Here is a 27,271-nt window from a genome sequence, read left to right on the forward strand (position 1 = left end):
CATATGGGATGCTGGGAATAGAACCCCAGTTAGGCTGCATGCAAGGCACATGCCCTACCCATTGTGCAATCGCTCCAGCCCCCTAAAATAATGCTTTTTAAAAGACACAAAGAATGTTAGTTGCATGGAACAAAAACAACTCTAGTACTTACTTATTGCGACATCACTTTCACTGTCACTGCAAAAAAGCAAACAGGACCAGCAACTAACTACATCAGTAAGACGTACACTATGCCACTTGCTTTTGCAAGAAAAAGTCTGATGTTTTTGGAACATTAGAGCTATCTAGTTATTCTGGAAGATGGTAATTATCTGCCTTCACCCACAAAATTGTTTTTGAGATCTTCTGATGACAATTAAGTCATTATAAAAGACTGACTTCACCCCAGGAATCACTTTCAGGAAATCTTCCATAATTGTGCTTAGTTAGAAATTTTTTTCCAGGGATGGAGCGATAGCACAGCAGATAGAGCATTTCCCTTGCATGCAGGTGACCCAGGTTAGATTCACAGCATCCTATATGGTTCCCCCGAGCACCACCAGGAGTGATTCCTGAGTGCAGAGCCAGGAGTAATCCCTGAGCATTGGCGGGTGGGACCCGAAAAGAAAAAAAAAAGAGAAAGAAATTTTTTTCCTAGATACTTCCATTTTCCCAGAACTCCTTGTAGACATTCCTGAATTACTTCTAGGCATTTATACCTTTTATCTTATTATTAGACTTAGAAAATGTTCCTTTTCTCCATGTCTTCATTAGACCATGACTGTGGAATTTCAACAATAAAACTGGAATATAGATTAGCTCAAAGGGGAAAGAAATTGTTTTTGAGGAGGGCGGTGCTGAGGCTCTGTTGGTAGTGCTCAAGATTGACTCCTGGCTCTGTGCTCACGGATCACTCCTGGTGGGGCTCAGGGCAGTGCAGAGTGTCAAACCCAATGTGTTAGGTGCAAGACAAACACCTTGATCTCTGTACTATCCCTCCAGTCCCAAAAGTTACTTTTTAACAGAAAATAGAATCCTTTTGTAATATCGATTCTAGGTTATTAAAGAAGAAAATAAAAACATCCTCAAGATAATGGGGATTAGGGTGGATGAAAATCAGTAATCCAAGTAAAGGTTCTGAAGTAGACTATCAGGGGCCAGAGCGATAGCACAGTCTCGTTAGGGCATTTGCCTTGCAGGTAGCTGACCTGGGTTTAATTAATCCCTAGCATCCCATATGGTCCCCCAAGCACTGCCAGGAATGATTCCTGAGTGTAGAGCCAGGAGTAACCTCTGAGCATCATCAGGTGTGACCCAAAAATAAATAAATAAATAAATAAATAAAAGACTGTCACTGTCGCTATATCACTGTCATCCCGTTGCTCACCGATTTGCTCGAGAGGGCACCAGTAACGTCTCCATTGTGAGACTTCTTGTTACTGTTTTTGGCATAACCGAATACGCCACAGGTAGCTTGTCAGGCTCTGCTATGCGGGCGAGATACTCTCGGTAGCTCTCCGAGAGGGGCAGAGGAATCAAACCCAGGTCAGCCACGTGCAAGGCAAGCGCCTTCCCTGTGATGCTATCGCTCCAGCCCCTGTCAAATCGCTAAAATATGCTGAAGAGCATGTTAATGAAATGATTAAAAGGAACAGATGTGCATGTCCTCCAAGGATCACGTGTGCAAAAAATCACAAAGGCTGGCGAGTAAGTGCAGGAAACGTGGCTGGCCGGTCATGGGTGGTAACTGTAAAAAACTAAAGTTTAACCTTGTTCAGATACTTTAAAAGGGCTGGGAGTGTAGTTCAAGGGTAAAGCATTTGCCCTGCACGCCTGAGACCTTCGGTTCGATCCCTGGTACCATACACAAAAATCTAAAGGACTGAAACCAGAGCTCTAAAGCACTTGCCTTTCACACAGCTGACCCAGGTTTCATCCCCAGCACCCCATTCGGTGCTCTGAGCTCACCAGAAACGATCCCTGAGCACAGAGTCAGGAGTAAGCCCTGAGCAGAGCCTGGAATGGCCTTCCAAAAGAGTCTCACACATAATGAGTCAGAAAGAGAGAGACAGACATAGAAAGATTGCACTCATCTATGGTATATAGAATAACAGAGTGGGAGACTAACACCCAAGAACTGTAGAAATAAGTACCAGGAGGTTGACTCCATGGCTTCGAGGCTGGCCCCACGTTCCGGGGAAAGGTCAACTCAGAGAAGGGATCACCAACTACATTGTAGTCGAAGGCCATGTGGGGGAAGGGAGTTGCGGGCTGAATGAGGGCTAGAGACTGAGCACAGCGGCCACTCAACACCTTTATTGCAAACCACAACAGCTAATTAGAGAGAGAAAACAGAAGGGAATGCCTTGCCACAGTGGCAGGGTGGGGTGGGGGGGAGATGGGATTGGGGAGGGTGGGAGGGACACTGGGTTTACGGGTGGTGGAGAATGGGCACTGGTGAAGGGATGGGTTCCCAAACTTTGTATGAGGGAAGTATAAGCACAAAAGTGTATAAATCTGTAACTGTACCCTCACGGTGATTCTCTAATTAAAAATAAATAAATTTTAAAAAAAAAAAAAAACTTTCACAAATTTTCTTCTACAGAAATATTTTTTAATTATACTGTTAACCAGTTAATGGTTATAATAAATATGAAATAAATTATTATGATCCTGTTTCAGGGATAGGCTTGAGGGGTGGTTGGGAAAAAGGAGAGGTTGGTGGAGGGAAGGTGACAGTGGTGATGGGATTGGTGTTGGAAATATGAATGCCTGAAATAAATCATCATGAACAACTTTGTAAAACCATGGTGTTTAAATAAAGTGAAGGAAAATTGAAAAAAAAAAAAAGAGTCTCACACACTTAAAAACAAACAAAAAAAAACTATTCCAGAATTATCATTGTGACAGGCAGGATAACTTTTTGAGGGGAGGAGGGGTGGAGGGCTGGCGTTAGGCTACACCCTGTGGGGTGCAGAATTCCTACTGTGGGTGCTGGAAACGGAAGCTTTCCCAGCACCGACGCGGCATCTAACCCTGGGGATGGGCTGACGGGTGAGCGACCTGGGGAAGATCCAAGCAGAGAGCCAGAGCCGGAGCCGAGCCCTCCTGCACGAAGTGGCTCTCCCTGGGTCCCCGTCACCCAACCTTCATCTAACCCATTCACTCCCACGTCTCCTGGGTGCCCTGCCCCAGCTGCGGACCTTCTCCATGAGCGCCTGGAGGCTGCCGCTGGAGCTGGTCTAGCAGGTCTGATTCACAGAGCCTGGGCCCGGGACAAGTTCCCAGAACAGGTATTCACCCTCTGGGGAGCCGCTGAGCACCACTGGGAGAGGGAAGAGAAAAGAAAAGGGAAGCGGGGCTGGAGGTAGCACCTCAGCCTTCGAACGAACTGCACATCACCACTTCCGGAGGAGAAATTCCCACAGAGAATGGGCGCTGTTCGCCTCACCCCGTCAGAATCAGGACTTGGGCTCACAAAGGCTACATTGTCTGCTGAGCCCCGATCATTAATCATTAATCAGCCTTGGCTGCAGATCGCAGGTGATAAGAGCGAACACCCACAGCTCCCTCCCGGGCGGGCGGGCAAGCTCCAGGCCAGACAACCCTCAGCTATCACTTCCCTGGGTGCCTGGGCTCCACAACCCCCCGCCCCAGCCCCAGGCCCCCTCTCCCGCCTCCCAGCTCACCCCCTCTACCTGGCAACCCCAATTCTCTTTTTAACCACAACCTGTGCACCAGCAGCTCCTTAGATGAGCATCTACGCTACACTGAAACCCTGGCTCTGTCACACTTCACGTGTCAAAGCAAACGATAAAACCAGAAAGTCAAGGTCGTTTTTGCACAGCGCCTTGAACTTACATTTCTCCTTGGGGTCTGCGGTTCTCCCCCACCCCCCCAGGTGACTCATTCGTTCTGGGTCTAACACCTCGTGTGATAGGATCGCTCCATCAAGGGAGGCCAAGTGCCTCCCCAGTGAGATTCTGAATCAAATAATCCCATGTGTAAGAGCCTTGGAAAACAATCACTTCTACTCTGCAAAGACAAAAGCCAGTCATTAAAAATATGCGTACCTCTGTTCGTGGGGGCACTTACTAAGAGAGCCGGGATATGGCACCCATGACAGGTGACTGGATCCAGACACCGCAGCATCTATTCCAAAATGGAATACTACGCATTCGTTAAAAGGGCTGAAACCTTACGGTTCACTGCGACCCAGGTGCAACTGGAGAGTGGCATGTGAAGCGAATGATGTTCGAGAGGGAAGGACAGATACTGAGTGAGCTCACTCATCTGTCGTGTGCGGAGACCCACGGGGAATGGACAGTAGAGAACAACGACAAACTCATAGCCTTGAGTTTACCTAAAGTGGGATTAGCAAGCAAGGGGCAGGGGAGGGAGAGAGAGGTGGACTAGAAGTGACCGTGGGAGGGTCTTGGGCACTCTGATGTGGGGGAGGGTTGGTGCCTGTCTGCTCCTATCAAAGTCCTCGACCAATGAAATTTTAAAAAGAAGACGCTGTCCAGCTCCCCAGACTCTCCCCACTGAAGCCAGGCGTCCGTGGTGTCCTCTCGTATTAGCCTACTGATGATTCCTCCTTCTGGGCACCTCAGCCACCAGCCCCAGAAACCCACTCGGGCTGCCTCCTGGCAACCAATCAGCAGCGATGGCTTTTGCTGGATGCTCATCTGCAGATTCTCAAGGCAGGACTACTCTCTGCACACCCTCTGCCAGGCATCTGGTCACCATCTGTGAACATCACAGAGCCCCCTGTGGTCCCTAACACCCTCCCCCCACAACTCACTCAGCCACACAAATGCCGTGACCCTCCTCCGTAAAACCCAGGCTCTCGGGGCCAGGAGAGAAGTCACCAGGTTCTGCCTTTTTTTTCTTGCTTTTTTTGGGGGGTCACACCCGGCAATGCTCAGGGGTGACTCCTAGATCTTCACTCAGGAATTACTCCTGGCGGTGCTCAGGGGACCATATGGGATGCTGGGAATCGAACCCGGGTCGGCCACATGCAAGGCAAACGCCCTCCCCCGCTGTGCTATTGCTCCAGCCCGGTTCTGCCTCTTTTTTAAAAAATAATAATAATAATAATAGTTTTTAAAAATGGAAAGAAGTGAATGTGAAAAACATCTGCCTTATTCCATAGGACTCATCCAAGAAGAGAAAAGAAATACGGATTTCCTTCTACCCGACTCCTGTCCTGCCCTCAGGACTCTCTCCCTGCCACTCGCAGGCCAGTGGGAAGCCTCTCGTGCCTGTGCGGGGTCTCTCGGTAACCCCCACTGAAGCCGAAATCCCAGCCCGTGTCATACTTTGCATGGCCAGGGAAGCACGGAGCCAGGAAGTCAAGGCCGTTTCTAGGGCCAGAGCGACAATACAGTGGGGAGGGCATTTGCCTTGCACACGGCCAACCCCCCAAGAACCCCAGGAGCAATTTCTGAGTCAAAGCTAGGAGGAACCCCTGAGCATCACCAGATGTGAGCCAAAAAGCAAAAAAAGAAAAAAGTCACTTCTGTACAGGGTGTTGCATTTACATTTCTCCTTGAGGCTAGGGGGTTCTCCCCACAGGAGAGGAAGTCTTCAGGGCAGACAGTGCGGGGGACCCTCTCCTCACCGCAAGCATCATCCTCCTCCACATGATTATCATACCTCAACTGATGTCCCTCACTCCCTTCAATCTCTGCTACACAGCCAATGCCATTTCTATTTTGGGGGTCCGGACCACCCCGGGACCTCCAGCATGCAAAACTCAAGCTCTTCCAAGGAGCTTCAGCCACTGAAACCCCACCCAGGGCCTAGGAAAGTCCGATGCCCTCCTGGGCAAACTCCCCGAAGCCCCCGTCACATACATACACACACACAGAGCCCAAGACCAGAGCAAGACCCCTCAGACCTCGTTCCGTCTCCAACTCCTTCCCGCTCCGCTCCCCCCACCTGACACTCCCTCAACATGTCAGCCTCGCACCCGTCTTGGGTCTTGGGGGCACGGATCCTAGAATATTTTTCCACCTGTCAGCAGCCCCTCTCAGAAATCTGTCTTGGCCTCCCCACCCTCCCTGGCTGCAGCCACCTACAGCCCCTCCCCATCACGTCTGGCTGGTCCCGTATCACTTCCTGTCTGCCCAGCCCCCTGAGATACAGGCTCCCTCTGGACGGATAAGATCTGCTGTCTGCATTTCTGTCTGGATCAGCTAGGGGACCAGTAAGCACCAGCTGACAGGCACCCGGTAAGCACGGGAGGCCCAGCAACCCTGGCCTGACTCTGTTAGAAAGTGTCCGTTAGCAGGCCGCTCCTGTTTCAGGACTAAGGCGACAGAGTTCCGGTTCTCCTCACAGGGCCCGGGAAACGGGTCTCCTCATTTCCAGGGCTATATTTAGTGTAAGAGACATAGGGTACCACTTCCAAATACCGGGTGGATGGAGGATTAAACACACACACACACACACACACACACACACACACACATGAGAAACGAGAAAGTTTCAAGAGAAAAATACCACTTCCAAATACCAGGTGGATGGAGGATTAAACACACACACACACACACACACACACACACACACACACACACACACACACATACACACACACACAAGAAACTAGAAAGTTTCAAGAGAAAAATTAGCCAGGGGCAGAGAAACAAGTACAGGCATTCAAACGCTTGTCTTGCATGCAGCCCATCCTGGATCTGTCCCCGGCACCCCATATGGTTCCCTAAGCACTGCCAGGAGTGATCCCTGAGCACAGAGCCAGAAGTAAGCCCTGAGCAGCACCGGGTGTGGCCTAAACCAACCTACCCTCGGCAAAAAAAAAAAAAAAAGCAAGAAAGCAAGCAAGAAAGCAAGCAAGAAAGGAAAGAAAGAAAGAAAGAAAGAAAGAAAGAAAGAAAGAAAGAAAGAAAGAAAGAAAGAAAGAAAGAAAGAAAGAAAGAAAGAAAGAAAGAAAGAAAGAAAGAAAGAAAGAAAGAAAGAAAGAAAGAAAGAAAGAAAGAAAGAAAGAAAGAAAGAAAGAAAGAAAGAAAGAAAGAAAGAAAGAAAGAAAGAAAGAAAGAAAGAAAGAAAGAAAGAAAGAAAGAAAAATGTCCACCAGGAGGAAGGCTGGGAAAGATGTTTGGAGAAAAACAACCTGTCACTTCATAGCTAATTCTAGTAAAGAATCTCCAGAAAGTGCAGCTACTTGGAAGAACGATAGTGAGAACGATGATGAATAAGCAAAGGGTCCCATCGGGCACCTGGAGGAAGGACCTCACCACCTCCTCCCTCGGGTGCCAGCCCTCACACACCCTTAGGTGAGCCTTACACACCCCTGGCCCCCATCTTACTTGATCCTTCTATTCACCCACTGGCTTTGGCAACACCGAGGCAGCGCTGAACTCCGGGCACACCTCTCCGCCCACACAGGCTGAGCGGCCAAGCGTGTCAGCCAGAACTGCTTCTCTCATGCAGCGCTGGACGGGGCTGGAGGGATTACGCCACCACCAACGCCTGCCGCATTTATCAGGCCTGATTTTATATCTCCCTTGACACACGGCTCTGGAGGACTCTAACCGTCTCCTTTCCTTTATGGTCTATGACTTAGAAGGAGCTGTACAGGAATAATTCCGGGTGTCAAATTCATGTATATGGCATCATTTCACACTCACGTTTGAAGACCTGGGTCTCGGCAAACACGCTGCTATTTTAGCACGTCCCGTGTGCCAAGTTGCAGGATATTTACGCTTCATTAAAACATGAGACAATTATAGCCATGAGAAGGCACTGTGTTTTCTTAAGCGCTTGGATCATGCACTGTGTGCTGTCTGTAAACAGGAACAGCTTCGGGAGTGGGTATCCGCATGGGAGGCTCACTCTTAAACCCACCAAGCCGCTCCCCTTAGAATCCAACGACACACCTTAGTGGCACTGCCATGGAAAGCCACAGAGGCACAAATTTGGGCCATTAAAATCCCCTCCCACCATCTCCACGTCCAAATGCTGCCAGAGCTGCCCGACCACGCCTGGGCCCCGCCTCCCTGGCACGGCCCTTCCCTCCCACCCAGCTCTAGCTCCGGCCTCTGCAGCGTCACCAAGACACTAGGCCAAATCCTTCCCAGAGCTGTCAAACGCCAACACTCCTCCCACCCCACCCTGCCTTCTTCCCACAGTTGCGTCAGCTCCCACTCTCCTTCCCAACCCCTGCGATATTTCCTTATCATCCAGAGAGTTCAGAACCAACTTCCTGTAAGTCAGTAGGGCTCAGAGTGTGGTGTGCAAAGCCAGAAATGTGACTCAGCATTCGAGCACCTTCTTGCATGTTTGGGGTCCCAGGTTTGATCTCACACACACACACACACACACACACACACACACACACACACACACTCACACACTCACACACACTCACATTTGGGGTCCCAGGTTTGAACACACACATACACATTTGGGGTCCCAGGTTTGAACACACACACACACACACACAAACACACATTTGGGGGTCCCAGGTTTGAACAAACACACACACATTTGGGGTCCCAGGTTTGAACACACACACATTTGGGGTCCCAGGTTTGAACACACACATTTGGGGTCCCAGGTTTGAACACACACATTTGGGGTCCCAGGTTTGAACACACACACACCCCACACCTGGTTCTCAGACTACCCGAAGAAGAATTAACTGACCGTGGGCTTAAACACCCAGTCCCAGTACTCAGGGCACTGCCATGCACCTGCCCCACCAACACTCTAGAGCCAACTACCATGTGATCTGTACTAGTGCCTCTTAGGACACCCCAAGACCTGTATTCCAGCAATACAGCAGCGCACATCTGGCTATGCTAACACATACCAAACCAACCCAGCGCATATGGGACAAAGAATGCAAAAGATGAGCTAGCTGCTAGAAGGTGACAGGGCTATTGATGCAATCAGTAGCTGAGGAGTCAAAATCCCGGAGAGGAAGATGGGACAGGAAGTCAAGTAGTGTTACCCACACAATCCTCTGGGCTCCTCTGGTTCCCCAACAATCTCAGAACGAGGAACTCCACAAACCCCAATCCCAAAGAATCCAGGATTCTGAACACAGAGGGGGAAAAAAATCATTTGATGGTCTTCATCTGCACAAACCTGTGAAGAGAAGTTGTCCGTTCCATTTCTAGTATTCAAAAATAACCATGGCGGGTATCTCAGTCTTTTAAAATACAGATTCATACATATAAAGTACAGCAGATAGGGCACTTGCTTGCCTTACATACAGCCGCCCCGGATTTGGTGTCCAGCACCCCAAATGGCCCCTAAGTCCGCTCAGGATTTAGAGTCACAAATAAGCGCTAAGCGTCACCAGGTGTGGCCCTCAAACAAAGCAATATATATTCATACTATCTCTTGATGTTAGCTTATGAGAGAACTAGAACCTTGAAAATTTGATTACCCTAAGGGTATATAATCCCTATTAAAATATATTTTAGTCCACCTTTTTCTGTGTGTAATAACCCAATCAAACATTTTTTAAAAAAAAAATAGAGTCCTACACCTTCTCCAGATGGAGCCCTGGCGACACTGAGCAGCAACTAACACGGCTCCAGGATTCAGGACTGGGACACATCCGAGCCGCGGGGGGGCACTGGAGTGGGGCGGCGCCAGCCCAAAACTCCAAGTGGTCCCAGCCGTTGGAAGTCACGCCCTTGACCCACCCTCGGCGCCATCTTGCCACAATCCACAGAGAAGCAGCAGGCATTCTGGTGAGCAATGCGGCCCGGACAATGCTCCGGACCTGAATCGGGGCCAGCAACACCGGGGGGCCGGAAGGAGGAGGTGCCGCCAGCACACCTTCTCCAGATGGAGCCCTGGCGACACTGAGCAGCAACTAACACGGCTCCAAGATTCGGGACTGGGACACATCCGAGCCGCGCGGCCACGTTAGCGGCCGCGCAACTTTTTCTAAAACCTGAAAACATACAATCTTTTAATGGAAAACTAATTATCAAATGCCTCCTTATTAGGGTTATCTTGTTTGGGGATATAACTCCCACAACAATAGTGAGTTTTGTGTTGAAATATGGAGCATAATCAAGGTGAAGAGAAAATGAAGTGAAATTCATCAGTTATACAGTTGGGGTGGGGAGCGGGGGGTATACCGGGGATTTTGGTGGTGGAATATGGGCACTGGTGAAGGGATGGTGTTTGAATACGGTATAACTGAGACATAAACCTGAGAACTCTGTAACTTTCCACATGGTGATAAAATTTAAAAAAAAAAAAAAGAAAATAAATAAATAAAAATAAACAAATATTTTTAAAAAAAATAGAGTCCTCTCTAGGATTTTCTAAGTGGTAAAATTACAGGTTAAACTTGGATCTATTCAAATTATACTGTTAATAATACAAACCCTCCCCCCTTGCCCTCAAAATTCACTTTCAGGCTAAACTTCACACATTGACTGTGGCACTGCAATCTGTGTTAATTAAACCACATCAGTGTGAGCTGCCAGAGGCGCATGCCAGCATGTTGTTTCTGCCTAGCCCAAAACAGCTCGGTGAGAGCTCATACTCTGGAATAAAGTATTTCCTGACGCCTCAGTTGCTAGCTACAGAGGGCAGGGACTCGGTCTCCTGACGGCTAAAGACAGCCACACCCCGCCATCTATGCAGCGTGGTGAGGCCTACGGAAGAGGACTCACGAGAAGGCCCATCCCGGCCCAGCCCGAAGGGCCTGCAGTGAGTGTGCCCTGCAAACCTCTGTGTCCCAGCAGCGGGGACCTCCCTCCTGTACTGCGCGCTTCCTGCAGACCTAACATGCCCTCACCTAAGGCACAGCAAACAGAACAGAGAGCGACTCTGTCTCACCTGAAGCACTCAGAATTGATTGCCAAACTGAAAACCGTGAGATCCAAACTACAACAACTGAACTTAAAAATGTCCCTCTCAGGGCGGAGCAATAGCACAGCGGGGAGGGTGTTTGCCTTGCATGCAGCCAACCCGGATTCGATTCCCAGCATCCCATATGGTTCCCCGAGCACCACCAGGAGTAATTCCTGAGTGCAGAGCCAGGAGTAACCCCTGTGCATCGCCAGGTGTGACCCAAAAAATATATTTTTTTTAAAAGTGCCTGTCAAGGATGCAAGCTGGGGGGCAGGGGAAGGGGGAGGGGAGGAACCTGGGGACACTGGTGGAGGGAAGTGGACTCTAGTGATGAGACTGAACGTGGCTGGAACATAGTATGTCTGAAGCTCAACTATGAGTAACCTTGTAAATCATGATGCTTCAATAAAGTAAAACTTAAAGAGAAATTACAGTCCAAAATTAATGATGGTTTAACAAGAACTTCTATAATGAACGTGTACCTGTTCATGTGTATGCACATATATGTGCACTATTAGTATAAAAAATTCATGCACATGTGTGTACCATCAGTACACAAATACATGTATGTGATATGTCTGTGTGTGTAGATGTCTATATACGTATTTAGGCTGTATAAAGGTACGTGTCTATGTGTACATCTCATTGTATACTGAGTGTATTTACATGTGCAAAGTCTATGTACATATAAACGCAGTCAGCATATATGTGTGTATAGTCTATATGTCTGTGTGTATATTTGGAACGTGCACATATATAAGCATATGTGTGCACGGGAGTATATTTGTATATGGGTGTGTGGATGAGTACATGGGGAGGGAAGGAGAGAGAGAAACATCTCACAAACAAATGAAAACTGAAAGGTGAAAACTTCCCATAATTTTTACTGGGTTTTGTAGACTGTATTTCACTCCAGTTAGAAGACTCCAGCTAGTGCTTTGTTCTGTTTCTATCTCCCAGAAAAGACCTTGAGCCCCCGATAACTTACGGAGAACTCCACAAAGCTGCAGAGGAGTCTGGGGGAGGCTCCCTGTTGGAAGCTGGGCCTAAACTCCTGCAAAGGTCAAGGCCGTCCAGCCAGGGGCAAAGAAGCCCCACCGGGAGAAGCCGGAGCCCCCGTTTCCATCCTGCGGAGAAAGGCCACAGCAGCTTGCTGGGCCCAGCGCGCATCGAGCAGCGGTGTTTCTGGTCAGTCACAGCAGGCGGAATTACAAACAGTGACTTGTGAAAGGACGGCAAAGAGATCGGCAACATGGCTGATGAAATGCTAGGGCTTAGGGGTATGCTTCTGACGAGGACAATTCACATCTGTGTGGCTATCCACAGGGGGAAGGCAAACCACCCACAAGTAAGTTTTACTGTGGCCCAGGCTAAGCGACCGACTGTTCCCAAGAGCAGAGAATCAGCACGTGAAGTTCCAGATTCCCAGATTCCCAGCAAAGCAACAAAAGAGAAACGCCGAACTCAGATCTGGAAACTGCGTGTTTCAGAGTCAGCAAAAACTCAGCAGTAGATGCTTTGGGGGGGGGGGCCCTCTTTCCAGCACTCCCTATTGATAGCACTCCCTATCCACCCCCATTTCATTTCTAATCCCAGCCACCCCCCACCCCCAGGCTTCTGACTTTGCAACTCTTGTTGCAAGAGCTGGTGGGCCCAGGCTCCCAGTGTCCTCTCCTATAGCATCGTCTCCGCCGCCTTCTCCAGGGCCCTCCGTGCTGATCCAACACCCACGAACCAAGACGGGAGAGCGTCTGGCCCTCACCCTGAAAGCCCATCTCTCCTGCTTCCCCTGTCCCTCACATTAGTGTCCTGGCTTCTGCCCGCCCAGGCCAGAGCCACGGCTGTGTGCTAAGTGAGACGGAACCGGCCCCCGCGCTCCAAGCAGGAGCGAGCAGAGGGCATTCGGTTCCTCCTGGTACGGCGGCAAGGCCTGGGGGCTCCTAGAGAGCCCCCCCCACTCCCGACCGCTGTATTCTGGGATGGTTCAGAGAATAAGGATGGCCGCATCTGGAGGGGCAGCGGGCTAAGAGCCTCCCTGCTCTCCCTCTTCCCTGCCCACTGCGAGGGCAGGGGGCCGAGCGGAGTGGGATACCCGGCCCCACCTGCTGGAACCTTGAGCTATGCCCAAGCAGCCGGCCCATTCCCTGCCTCCTGCTCGGCCCTCCCGTCTCCGCTCACAGCCAACCACACGCAGCAAAGCGGGGAGAGCCCAACTGACGCCACGGAAGTGGGACCCGCCACCTGACCAGCGCAGACCAGCACCCCCCAAAGCAGCAGGGATCAGGTTCCACCAGGAGGCAATTCAAGCACAGTTGTCGGGACCCCAGGCTGAGTATTCAACTCCCTGGGTCTGAAGTGAGTCGGACAACTGGTGGGTGTAGGGTCCGGCAGATGGGGAAGCTGAAAACGCGGGCTGAAGAAAAATCTTCCGATACGAGACTGGGGAAAGGCTGGCTTGAAAACTCTCAGCGTGTCAATGGCCATCATGTTCGGACTCTGGGAACACGGGTGGTGGAGAACGGGCACCGGTGGAGGGAGGGGCACTGGGTCATTGTATGACTGAAACGGAATCACAAAAGTTTGTGAGTCTGTAACCGCATCTCACGGTGACTCATTAAAAAAAAGAAAAAAAAGATGGGCACTGGTGAAAGGACGGGTGTTTGAGCATTGTATAACTGAGACATAAGCCTGAGAACTTTGTAACTTTCCACATTGTGATTCGATAAAAGAAATTTTAAAAAATTAAAAGAAAAAATAAAAATAAATGCTTTGAGAAAAAAAAGAAGAAGAAAAGAAAAATCTCAGCTTCAGAGATCAGGAGACGAGCAAGTGGGCCCAGCACCAGGGAACCCCAGCACCCCACAGAAGCAACCACCACGGCTGCTTCCTGCGCACAAAGCCAGGAATCGTCTGTGAGCACCACCAGGTACAGACCACCCCCACCCCCACCACACACACACACACACACACACACACCACACACACCACACACACCACACACACCTCACACACCACTACCACACACCACACACACCACACATCACCATCACACACACACCACACACACACCACACACACACACCCACCACACACACCACACACCACACACACACCACCACCACACACCACACACACACACACACACCACCACCAGTGTCAAGAAGCAGATCGAAGGGCCTTGCCCTCACAGAGCTCTTCAAGTTCCCTCACGGGGGGCGAATAAGAACCAAGGGTTTCTCCACACACACCCTCCCCAGGGTCTCTTCCTTCAGCAATGCTTTATAGAAGCGCTTCAACATGGCCGACAGGTGCGTAGGCCCAAACCTCTCAGGCCACACGTGTCTCGATATGTCAGAAGCCAAGAGGTTTACGTTCTTGGAATACTCATCACCAAGCACTGCGGCTTCGCGGGAGCGTTTCCATACGCGCTGCACGCAGCCGTCTGTCTGCTCACAGTTAGTTTAAGACTCCGGCTGGAATCCACATTAAGGCCCTGCTGACAACTTCAACAGGTGCGACAAGAGTCTGGGCCGCCCGGCGCCCCCAGCTGCTGGCCTCCGGTTCAAAGATCATATTCCAGGTCGCTTTTTGACTCCTCGAGACACTGTGATATGAAATTACTGAGAACACGGGAAGCTGCTCTGCAACGGGTCAGAGCTAAGATGGATGTGTGCGTGCATGCGCACGCGCGCACACACACACACACACACACACACACACACACACAAACACACACACACTCTCTCCCTAAAATCTAAAGGCACTCAATTTCCCTTGTGCTGCAATTCTCTGAAAATAGGAAATAGAAAGTTTCCTTTCTCTAAAAGGCTTTCCTCAGGAAAGCCTGATTCAGACGATCATAATCATAACCTTCCCTCAGAGATAACCAGAGGGGGTTTCCTCTCAGGGAGTCGCCGATATTTTCATTTGAGGCATGTTATGTGTGTGAGGTCGGGAGATGGGGAGAGGACCACGTGATGACCGAGTGTAAACCTCCAGATGATTCTAACAAGAGCCTACCACCTCATTCCCCCAGCCTCCCACCCCCGGGTTCAACTCTCAGCTGTTGAGCATCTCAAAGCATCACCTGGTCAACCCCGAGACAGAAGCTCTGTTTCCTCAGGCTAAGCGAGGAGGCTTTCTGGGAAGCACAAGTGAAACTACTTGGAAAACCACCTACCAGTTCCTTTGATTCAAAAGCGTTTTAACTTTTCCTCCAAAGCATTCCAGTGTTGACAACCTACCGGTCTGCGTGCTAAGTAAGGGCCATCTTTGGCTCTCTACAGATTCAATGGCATCTGCCCTGCTGAGCCCAGGTTAAAAACTCTTCCATCAGTCATTGGACGTCCAAGAAAACAAACTAGGCTAAGTTCACTTTCACAAAAACCCTATTCATAGATGAATCAGCAGCTTCAGAAACTGTAGCTCCCAGCAAAACCTGCCAGAGAGAACAATCACGTGAACAAAGCTGGTGGGTGCCAGAGTCAGCCCCACTCTGGCTCTCGTTTACATGACAAGAGGGGAACGGGATGAGGGGAGGGAGCGCCAGGAGCTCCTGGGGATGAAAACAAAGCAAAACACACACACACACACACACACACACACACACACACACATACACACTTACACTTTCACTTGGAAGGTTTAATCTCCTGGATGTAGAGCAATGAGTGGACCGGCTGGATGGAGAAGGTGGCTTCTCCCATACTGGAGCCAAGCACAGCTGAGCTGAGGAGCCCTGAGCGCCAGGTGCTGCCTCCCTGCACTGCCTTCTGCCCCCGGAACCCATACCAGCTCCCATCCAGGGCACCCATACCAACTCCCATCCAGGGCACCCATACCAGCTCCCACCCATCCCGCTTTCTATAGAACTAGAAAGTAGGTGGATGCCTGCAGCTGGAATGATAGTACAGCGGGTAGGGCGTTTGCCTTGCACGCGGCCAACCCAGTTTGATTCCCAGCATCCCCTATGGTCCCCCAAGCACCACCAGGAATAATTCCTGAGTGCAGAGCCAGGAGGAACCCCTGAGCATTGCTGTGTGTGAACAAAAAGAAGCAAACAAACAAACAAACAAAAAGCGGATGCCTGGCCAGCATAAGCCCCTCCAGGACTCAGCCTGAGCGTGCCTCTCCCACCCACCCACGGGCCTTGCTTTTTTGTGACCCACCATGATGACTTTCCTCCATTACCCCAAGCCCAGGCACTCCTCAGCTATTCCCTCTGGCCACAATGCTCTTTGCTGTGCAGTTCGATGGGGGTGCCCTCCCGCCCTTCACGCCTGATGGCATCTTCCCTGGGACTCCATCCAAAGGAGGACCCCCCACCTATCACCTTCCTGCTCCCCACTTCCTCCTGGGAGTGAATGAGGAGAGGTCACTCTCCTGTCGTCTGTTCTATTGCTCCTGATGCTGCTGTTTGTCGTCCCTCATCTACTAAAGCAGGTCCCGGCGGGAACGCCACACCTAGAACACAGCCGCATTTTGAATTGGTCATCAAGATCAGAGCCTGAAGAGCCCCCAAAAGCTCTTCGGAAAAGGCATCTGCATTCCTTGTTCATGGCAGCAGTGTTGACAAAAACCTGGAAAGAACCCAAGCGTCCCAGAACAGACAGCTGGATAAAGAAAATTCTGGTACGATGGAATACAACTCAGTTGTCAGAAAGGACCAAAGCATGAAATTCCGCCTCTGCGTTAGTTGGTGGATCTGGAGAGGATCATATTGGGGGAAGATAGAAAGAGAACGGCAGGGCCAGAGCGATAGTATAATGGGTAAGGAGCCTGCCTTGCATGTAGCTGACCAGGGTTCAATCCCCGGCATTCCATATGGTCCCCTGAGCACAGAGCCAGGAGGAACCCCTGAGCATTGCCAGGTGTGGCCCAAAAACAAAAAAGGAGAGAGGCACACACAGAATGAGCCCTCTCACAGGGGGAGATAAAGAAACCTAGTAGGGAAGAACAAATAAATGCCCAAAGGCAATAGAAACCAAGAACTGGTCTTTGGTAGGAAGCTTATAGCAGGGGGGATGGGGGGGATTTGGTTGGGGGAGAGAAAACAGGGACAATGGCAGAAGAATGTGGACACTCTGGGGGAGGGGTGTGGGGGGTAGGGGAGGCTGTGTATGCAAGGACCCAGGTTCTTAACAGAACTGTAAACCACCCATGGTGCCTAAAATAAAATAAAGGGAAAATAAGGTAAGGGTCTCCCCAGAAAGCTATAGGAGACCACCTTTCCCCAGGGCCCACCAGATCCCGAGAGAAGCGAGACAAGAGCCCAAGGGAGAAGGAAGGACAGCACTAGAGCGGCCCGAGCTCCCCCGCTGGCCACAGTAACAGAGATGCAAGACTCATAAAGCGAGCACGGGAAGGTGACTGTTGGCCACAAGCCGTTAGACTATTTAAACAACAACAATGCAATGACACTCCGCAGGAACTTTGAGTATTATGGATCAGCCGTTAACAACAAGAGTGTGTCCCAAGAGTAGTAGAGCCAAGGACCAGGAGGTCTGCTCCACAGCCTGGAAACTGGTGTCACACGCTGGGGGAAAAGGCAGCTCTGATAGAGAAGGGAACACCAAGTAAAGGATGTTGGGAGGACCCGTTTGGGTTCAAAGATGCATGTCGAAAGTACTACAGACCGAACACCATGGCCACTCAATACCTCTATTGCAAACCACAACACCCAAAAGGAGAGAGAACAAAAGGGAATGCCCAGCTGCAGAGATGGGGTGGGGTGGTGGGGGATGGGGTGGGGGTGGTGGGAGGGAATCTGGGAACGCTGGTGGAGGAGAATGGGCACTGATGGAGGGATGGGCACTCGATCATTGTATGACTGAAATGCAAGCACGAAATTTTGTAAGCCTGTAACTGTATCTCACGGTGATTCACTGTAGCACTATCTGTAGCACTGTAGCACTGTTGTCCCATTGTTCATCGATTTGCTCAAGCGGGCACCAGTAATGTCTCTATTGTGAGACTTGTTGTTACTGTTTTTGGCATATCAAATACTCCATGGGGAGCTTGCCAGACCCTGCCTTGTGGGGTGGGATACTCTTGGTAGCTTGCCGGGCTCTCCGAGAAGGACAGAGGAATTGAACCTGGGTCAGCTACATATAAGGCAAACGCCCTACCCGCTGTGCTATTGTTTCACTAATAAAAAATAATAAATAAATAAAAATAATAGTAATAAGAGTGTGAGCATTCATACATGGTGTATTGGGCCAACTGCCTTCCCTCTAGGACTCTTTGGGTCTAAAACCCGGCAAGTTAGTTACCAGGCCCATTCCGCAGAGGAGAAACTAAGGCAGGCTTGGAGAAGACAAGGTCCTTCTTCAAACTTGCAAACCCATCCGTGTCAGGCAGACAGTCTGAACCCAGAATGACTTTACTTCCAAGTCTAGGTACTTCTGTGCTACAGCTGCCTGAGCTCCTCTCCCAAAGGCATTCAAGAGCAAAGGCTTTTAAGATGCAAAGGCGAGACAAAATGAGGCCACAAAGGTTGCAGCTGTTGTTGAAGAAAGCTGAGAATGTGTATATATGACTGTGCCAACAACGTCTGACCAAACCACAGCCATATGACACTCAAGATAAAAATAAAGGACTGAGGGGCTGGAGAGATACTACAACGAGGAGGGCACTTGCCTTGCACGCGGCTGACCCGAGTTCCATCCTTGGCATCCCATATGGTCCCCCAAGCACCGCCAGGAGTAATTCCTGAGTGCAGAGCCAGGAGTAAGCTCTGAGCATCACTGTGGTCCCCAAACCAAAAATCAATAAAAGATCAAGAGCTAAAAAGAGAAATATTCCATGCCATTAATGAACTGCCTTATGAAACAAAACAGTCAGCAAAGTGCAATAAAAGAAATGGGGAGTTGGGGCTGGAGCGATAGCACAGCGGGTAGGGTGTTTGCCTTGCATGCAGCCGACCCGGGTTCGATTCCCAGCATCCCATATGGTCCCCTGAGCACCGCCAGGAGTAATTCCTGAATGCAGAGCCAGGAGTAACCCCTGTGCATTGTCAGGTGTGACCCAAAAAGAAAAAAAAAAGAGAAGAAACGGGGAGCAAGCAGAACAGATGCTTAAAGGGAAGCTCAGCACTAGTAAACTGGGGCTCACTTGGGAGAGAAGGGCAGGAGGGGGAGGGGAAGGAAGGAAAGAGAGGAGAGGTGGAGGGATGCAGTCAGGAAAGAACCACAAAGGAAGCATGCTGGTCGGAGCAGGAAGGAGCAATTGGCAGAGCAGAGAGAGAGGTGGGCTTGCACACCTGGCCCCGGCCCCTGCCCTCTGAGCCCTGGAAAGCTCACTCAGTGCTCGGAAGTCTCAACTCCCTCCTCTCCACGGAGATGCTCGCCTGTGCTCCCATAGTGGAGACAGCTGAAGAGCTGCCTGGTGAGCACAGAAATGGAGCGTGGCGTGTGCATGGAATGAAAACACCAACCATCACCCGGAGGAGAGTACAGAGGGGAGGAAGAAGAGGCGAAGGCCATAGGCCAACACCTACTCCTGAACGCCCAGCCCTACCCGGTGACTGAACAGAGAAGATTATTTGGGTCTTTTTCCATCACCGACACAAACCTCCCTCAAGCCCAGTTAAGTGTCGTGATCCCCAAGTTGTGGCCGTGCAAGCAATAACAGGGGGCTCAGAATGATTTGGGGGGCAGGAGTAGGACCCTCAGTGCCAATGGGGAGGTGCTCTCTTCATGTAACATGTTGACAGCAGGCATGCCATGAGTGACTCATATTTGCATACGGCTTAAGGAATACAAATTGCAACATCAGCATCAACAGAAAGTAGAGGTTGGGGGAGCTGAGTTTGTTTTTTGTTCTGTTTTCTGAAAAGGGAGGAGTAGGCAACAGAAGTCTGGGGGTTCCGGGTTATAAGATAGCGTGATGGCAAAAGTCTTACCTTAAGAAGTCCGCTGAGGCCTCTGAGGCCAACCTTTAATCTGACGGACCCTTGGGCCACCCCCTCCCGCCCTCAATACACATCTCCTTTAGATAAAAGGGGAGTCATTGTGAGAATTCTTTTAGACCCTGACCATATGCATGAGATCACAGGGAAATGTCTCATTTCATTCGCTGCGAATTACCTGACGCTGTTGCTAGGTGGTTCTTATTATAAATATTAGCACACCCCCTCCGTTGCCTTATTTTGCTCTAATTAGTGGCCGAGTCAACATTCTCAAATTAAGAGTCGTCACCCCAGATGGCAAATACAACAAGAGCGTGTGTCAGATTAGATAGTGCGGAAATGCGTTTGCAGCTCTGGGCTCAGTCACGTGTGCGCCGTCCCAGGGACCTCTCGAGCACGTGCCAACTCGGGGCCAGCAGGCGGGCAGCTTGTCCAGGGATGGGCCTGGGCCACGCACCGGCCAAGGGTCAGCAGACAACCACAGGGGCCAGTCCTCACGCCATGCTCACTCAAGTCTAGTGAGGCTGATAAGAAGCCAGATTAGAGACCGATTCTGAACTTGTGATCCTGGCCAAACACGACCCAGCAGGCCAGGAACCCAACTGACTCGAGGCATGTCCTGTCCCCTGGCTGGCTGACAAAGGGCAAAGAAATCTCCAAAATCTCTGGACCCTGGAATAGTTAGAATGAACCTGAAGACACACCCCACCACACACAAACCACACAAACCTATGTCCTGGAGCTATCGGATGCAAGAGCAGAGGAAGAGATAAAGGCAGGAAGCAGACGTTTACCTAGCGTTTACCTGATGGTGCTTACAATCTCTCAGTCTGGGGGTGGAACCCGGGTCTAAGCCCTGAAACCCTGGGGCCGGAGAGACAGCACAGTGGGTAGGGCATCTGCCTTGCACACAGCCGACCCAGGTTCAATCCTTGGCATCCCATAGGGTCCCCCACACCACACCACCAGGAGCAATTCCTGAGTGCAGAGCCAGGAGCAACCCCCAAGCATCGCTGGGCATGACCCAAAAAGCAAAAATAAATAAACCCTGAAACCCAGTCGTGGGCGGACCCTCTCCCCAGGAGCCTGCCGCATCAGGCCTGGGGAAGGCAGGCGGGCGGCCAGGCAAAGCACACCGTGACGCCGGAGTTCTGAGCCCAGACAGCCTCTGCCTCCCCGTCTTCATCCTAACAGAACAGCATTGACAAGGCCTGAGGTTTCTCTGAGGAGCGAGTGCGGGGATCTAAGTCAAACAACTGGCAGTGTCTGCCACATCATAAACACTTGGAGGTATGAGGGAGAAAACGTGCCCCCCTCCCCCCCCGAGAGCGAGGGTGAGCGGCTCTGTGGCTCTGTGCTCTGCTTTGCTCCCAGGGCTCAGGTTCAATCCCCAGCCCAGCCTGCAGGGACCGCAGAGCCACTGGGAAACCGGGAAAGTCTTAAACAAAGGGAAGCGTTTTCTAACAGCCCTGAGGAAGGGCTGGCCCTCTGCCTTGGGCGAGAGGCTGCAGGCAGAAGCCGAGCAGGCCCGGGGGCAGCGTTCCAGATGGAACTGGCAGGGCAGGACGGAAGTGCGGGACACGTGGCCCACAGCCCACAGCACACGGGGCTCCAACACTAACAGAAAAAGGCCCCAAATGGGAGGTCCCCTAAGGCTGGCCAGGCTGCAAAGAGGCGCCCACAGCTAATCACTGTGGAGCCAGGGCAAGGCACCCACAAATCCCACAGACTCGGACCTCAGGCAGGAAAGCCCCCTTGACTTGGAGCGGGAGTGGGAGGGGGGTCAGGGGGGTGGGTGTCCATGCGCACGACACAAAGCTGCCCAGAGTGACCGTGCAGGGCCCACGGCTGATCTGATGCTCATTCAGTGTCCTCCGGGACCCACTGGGGCAACAGCACAGCAGGAAGGCGGCAGTCTACTTCATCCCACTTCAAGACACCCCAGAGGCCTCCGGGAAGGGCCCCCACCTGCCCAGGGGCATCTGGCAACACAGCGAGCAACCCTCAGCTCGAGCTGAAGCCAAGATCTCCCATCTGCCCAGGCTGAGCCTGGGAAACGGTCGCAGGAATGAAAAGCAACGCTTTCTACACGGGCGGTCGCCGAGGGCACGGAAGCTGGGAATCCTGGAGCATCTTACGGAAAAATCCATTGAGGATAAGCAATACCTGGGCCGGAGAGATGGTACTGGGGGTTAAAGCTCTTCCTGGCACCGCCTCTGGCCCCTCAAACACGCGCGTGCGCACTCGCACACACATACGCACACACACATACAGAGAAAATCAGTACCTGAAAATCAACAACTGTGTCAGATACTAGTGGCACTAACCAGCTCCTAGTTTCTTCCTCCTGGCTGACCAAACTCAAAGTGTAACTTGTTGAGGGGCTGAGAAAGCACCTGACCTTAACAAACAAGCAGAAGGCTCTCAACCCAGCCGCCCTTGCAGCCTGAAGGCACCAGATCACGTTTCTGACAAGCCAGGATATCTTCTGACAGATATTCCAGGGGAACTCTCAACGGGAGGGACTAGCGAATCCCCAGGGTTTGTCCACTGAGACCCTGACACAGAGCCACCACCTTGCATCCGGGGGAGAACGGCGCATACGACATTGCCGGGCGCAGACAGGAGAAGGCTGAGCAGGTCTGATGAGGGACGGGCCTGCTCTGCTCCCCCTGCCCAACTCCCCTCCCCCAGAGATGACCCAAATTCCCATACGTTTACTCTGCTGTGAATTACCTCTCCTCATTCTTAACTTTGGAAGGCATCCTTTGCTTTGCGAAAACTGGTATGGGAAGGCAAGGTGCCAAGAACCATGACTTCATTTGATTTACAAATAACTTTCTTGACAGAGACGGGGTATGTAAAATAAGGCACTGCCTAGGCCGAGGAACAGATATTAGTAACCTGCGTCATGAGAAACTGCAAGATCGACTCTACCAAGAGGAGTAAAGAGTTTCTGGGGCCCCGTCTGGGAAGAAGGCGGGCTGGGGCAGAGCGCTGACCACCAGACTGCCACTTCCCAGCTCCGTGATACTAAGTGCTAAGCCCAGGCTTAGTTCTTCTGTGCCTCAGTTTCTTCAAACACAAAACGGAAAGAACAGTTCGTACTGCAAAAGGCAGTCGTGCCTATTAAATGATTCATCCTTGCCCGAAGCTCAGCCTTGTGGATGGCCCACTGCTAAGCCACTAAGGTGATGGTAAAATTGGTCACCACGCAAACTCAGGTTAATATAAAAAAAAAAAATTGGAAAGAAAACTAGGTAAAATAAGTAGATTTTAGGATTTTAGGGGTCGGAGCAAGAGTACAGCACATAAGGCGTTTTCCTTGCACGTGGCCAACCCAAGCTTGATTCCCCCGCATTCCACATGCTCACCCATGTACCGCTAGGGATAATTTCTGAGTGGAGAGCCAGGAGTAAGCCCTGAGCATCACCAGGTGTGACCCAAAAAAGCTTAAAAGAAATTTTTACAAAAGGTTTTACAAATAATGAAAGTCATTCATTCTGTTCCCATCCACCTTTTCCCGAACGCACACATGTCTGCCGAAACATTCCAACAGGAGTACAAACTCAGGTTTTAAATCTAAGACTTCCTACAGCGCACAAAACCACAAGCTCAGGCACTGTTCAAGACTGGCACAGTCTACCCAAAGAGCTGCTTATCAGTAGCATGTATCTGTAAAGTGAAGAAAAGGTTAGCAAAGATAGCCAAAAACAGTCCTACAAGCAAACAAGTTTGCATTAAGTCAATAGTTCATTCAAAAAGCGATACTTTCACTTCATTAGCAGGAGAAATATTCCAGCCACGGCGCCACCCAATTTGGAAAAAGATCATCCACCAGTTAGCTACACGCTGGCTCTTCTCAATCTTTTGCAAATTTTACAACATAGGCATTATCCAGGTCATTCTATGAGGCTGTACTTAGGGTCCCCCCAGAGGCACACGCGTTCCGTATAAAGTTGCCGAGTGCCAGCCACAGGTATGTAATCGAATCAGTCTCCAGTGCTCCTTGGCACCGGAGCCACCCATTAATTGCTCTCTGGGGTCAGTAGGAAATTTTCCCCAGATGAAAGGCGATCTCAACCGAGTCAGAACGTCACAGCCCCTGGACAACGCCCACATTTTCAACTGTTCTTCCTTTGACATGCCAAACAAACAGAACAGGATGTAAATTTACACTTCCCCTCTCCCCATCCCAAAAGGGACCTGAAACAACAACAACAACAAAATTTTTTTCAAGACACAAATCATGAGGGTGTGAAGATCACACCCCATAATCTTCCTGTGTGCCTGTTACCAGTTTTCTGCTTGTGCGTTATCAAGTGTGCTGGCAGAGGCCCAGGAAAGCCGGCATGATAAACTGTAACCCCTTCTTGGCAGCGGCCAAGGCCAACAGAAATACAATGCCAGGCCCAGATGGGGGCCAGGTGTGGGACTTTTGAAGGGTAGGAGCCGCATTTGAGAAGGAAAAGCGAAGAGAAAACGGGCACAGTTCACTTCGGTAAGAAAATGGAGTCTGCCCAATGGATCCCAACACTTTCAACATGTAATGCACACTCTTCATTCCCACGGTGTCTACCTCACTGTCGTGGACCACTAACAACCAGTCCCCTTTCTAGAGCTACAGGCCCTCGGGGTGGACGGAGCGGCTCTCCACATCCAAAGCTGCTGAGATCACCCGCTGACGTTGCTCTGCAATGGACATACCAGCGGAACAGATCAACACCCCAGATCTGGGCAAGGGTCCAGAGAGGCAACGCAAGCCCGTTTCAAAACTGGGTCTGGGCATGGAGTTTCTAACGCGTGTGTTCTGTGCCAAGCACTGACAATGCAATTTAGCCAGGCACCCCTCATGTCCATCGGAGTGCATCCCGGAGCACGGCTTGGGTCTTCACTGTGGCAAATTCCACTCCCAGGACAGCGGGCATCTCCACCCACCCCACCCCTTCCCTCCTCCCAGAGGTGAGGGCATCGTGGGGCATGCCCCTGACACTTTCGCCCCCTCACCCCCCCCCGCCCCACATGGTCCATGGGTCCTGCCCCCAGCATGAGATGAGATGGAGACATGCTGCCCAGCCATGGGTGACAGGTTGGAAGATGGCCTGATCTTACCCGCGTTACCTACCTCGCAGGTCTACTGTTGATGACCAAGGGCCATAACAGAGAGCGAGTTTCTTAGCAAACTGTAAAGCGCTACACAATTCTACTTATTAATATTGGGCAAGGCCACCATTCCTCACCTGGAAGAGCAGATAGAAGAGAAAACAACAGTAATTTGACAGACACTGCGCTAGCTGGGAGGGGGTGAGGAGTGCGGGCCAACGGGCCTGTCCTTCGGGGGTCCCCGGGGAAACGGTCCCTGCCCCGTCCACGGGAAGCTGGGACACACTCACAGACTGGTGAGAGGCTGGAGAAGCAGCTCAAAGACCCCAAGACACCCCACTCCCCCAGAGCTTTCCGGCGTCCCAAACACAGCTGAAGGGCATGACAGTGGCTCCAAAGACTTAGTTCTCCTTCCCAGGACTTAAACGTGGCCTGTTATCTGTGGCGTCCACGGGGGTCCCCATGCCTCCTGAGCCCGGGGCTTGTGGCTCCAGGCGGCCGGGCCTCCGGATTGGTCCTGGGGGTACCGTCTCGCCTTCTCACCCACCCCCCAAAATAAGAAAGGTTGGGCGGCTCTCCGGGACTCCCCTGCGCGCTGTTCCCGGCCCGCGGCACTTGGGAGGTCCAAGCACGGTGACCCACACAAAGGCAGCTTGTGCCTCTGCGCCCCGGGACGCGAGGCAGAGCTGGGGGGGAGGTGGGGAAGAGAGGGGGGGCGTCCCGCCACGCAGGGACCTCCCGGGTTCCGAAATGGGCCTGCCCGGCCCGCGCCCGCGGCACCGAGGGCTGGAAAGCCAAGGCTCCAGCCCCTTCGGCTTGTCACCGCGCACCCCGAGAGCGAGAAGAGGCAGCGGGCGAGGGGCGTCCCAGCCACTCCGAGGACGCGTGCACGGTCACCGCGCGGCGCTACACGGCAAGGGGGGGTACCGGCACCCCGGCGACGTCAGGGCACCCCGACCCCCGCTGCCCAGGCCCCCCCTCTCTTACCTCGGGTCCAGTCCACCACTTGCTTGGGGCTCCACTTGGTCACGGGGTCCATGGTGGCTGGAGTCGCCCGGGACGCGGCTGGGGTCGGCGAGAGGTGGTGGTCGCTGACCGGGGCCCGCGGCCGGGTCACCGCTGCATGGCCGCGCTCAGCCTCCCCGGGCCCGCTCGGCCTCCAGCTGCTGCCACCGGCCGGCCGCGGCTCCTCCTCCGGCGCGGGGACGCGGGACCCCCCACCCCCGCCGCCGTCCCCGCCCGGCTCCTCCTTCCCGGGGGTCCCCCGCTCGGCCGGCGCCCCGAGCTTCCCGCCCGCGGCTCCCACCTCGCCGCCCGCGCCGCCCGGGGGCAGGGAGGAGGCGCGCGCTCGGGTTACAAAGTTTCAGCTCCGGCCCCGGCCGCGGAATAAAAAACGGGGGGCGGGGCCCAGCGCCCGGGGAAGCTCGTGGGAGGGGGTGGGGCCGCCCCAAGCGGCCGAGGCCGCTGACTTGCCCTCTCCCAGCCCCGCCGGGCTGCAGCAAAACCCAGAGAACCCGTGCGCCCCCCCGACAGCCGCTGGGGCCCCTGCAAGCTCGCGACGTGCGCCCCCGGATAGCCACTGAGGCCTCCGCAAGCACATGACGTGCACCCCCCCCCGACAGCAGCTGGGGGCCCCGCAGGCAGGCGACGTGCGCCCCCCGACAGTCGCTGGGGCCCTCGCAAGCTCGCGACGTGCGCCCCCCACCGACAGCCGCTGGGGCCCCCCCCCCCGCAAGCTCGCGCGCTCGTGGAAGCAAAACAGTTGCGTCTCCGCGGCAACCACGCGCGGTCCACCCGGGATGGGAAGGGGCGATCCAGCCCTGCTGGGCGGCTCGCTGCGGCGGGAGGCTAGGTGGGCATCGCTCTCGCGCTCCGTGGGAGCCCTCCTGCGTGGAAAGACCTTCCAGGGAGATTCGGGTTTCTGTGGGGGACAGGGTGGGAGTGGGGGTGGCATGGGCAACAATATGACAAAATGCGGCCCTGAAAAGGATCAGGATTAGAATCAGGGTTGGGTTGGTGTTTGGTTGGGGGCGCGGGGTGCACACCTGGTGCTGGTGGTAGGTTGGGATTTGTTTGCAAAGGCGCCCACACCTGGTGGGGGCCCAGCGGGGGTCCCCTTGCGGTGGGGGGACTCGAACCCGGGCGGCCAAGGGCAAGGCTAGCGCCTTACCTGGCGCCCTGAAGCTCTCCGGCCCCCCAGAACGGGTTTTGAGTGTTAGTGTTTTGTTTTGTTTTGTTTTGTTTTTCTTTTTTTCCCTCGTTATCTCTCGCCAGATTCTAACAGCCCCGTCGGCTAAGTGAGCGAAGGCGCTTTCGGATCAGCCAGAAACGGTGCAGGGAAAGTTGGGAGAACGCCAGAGCCGTGCGCAGTTTCGGACGGACGCGGGCAGCGGGTTCCGTGTGGGCCGGAGTTAACCCTGCGCGGCCCGGCG

The 27,271-nt window shown here is 52.4% G+C and overlaps 1 protein-coding gene across 3 annotated transcripts in view; it reads right to left on the reverse strand.

Annotated features, from left to right (window-relative positions):
• CNKSR3 (CNKSR family member 3) overlaps positions 1 to 26,225 on the reverse strand; it is a 106,831-nt gene extending 80,606 nt beyond the window's left edge. Inside the window, exons 1-2 of one of the 3 annotated variants that reach the window (XM_055134494.1) lie at positions 25,827 to 26,217; positions 24,862 to 24,976 (exon numbers count right to left, since the gene is read on the reverse strand). Coding sequence is in view for 2 of the 3 variants with exons in the window: in XM_012932588.2 (XP_012788042.2) it covers positions 25,827 to 25,878 (52 nt within the window). In the remaining variant the exon portion in view is untranslated. Of the gene's footprint in view, positions 1 to 24,861; positions 24,977 to 25,826 lie in introns of all 3 variants that reach the window. The other 2 variants (XM_012932588.2, XM_055134495.1) reach the window with 2 other exon arrangements.
• Positions 26,226 to 27,271: the final 1,046 nt, after the last annotated feature.

Source organism: Sorex araneus, chromosome 4 (assembly GCF_027595985.1).
Source record: "Sorex araneus isolate mSorAra2 chromosome 4, mSorAra2.pri, whole genome shotgun sequence".
Classification (NCBI taxonomy): domain Eukaryota; kingdom Metazoa; phylum Chordata; class Mammalia; order Eulipotyphla; family Soricidae; genus Sorex; species Sorex araneus.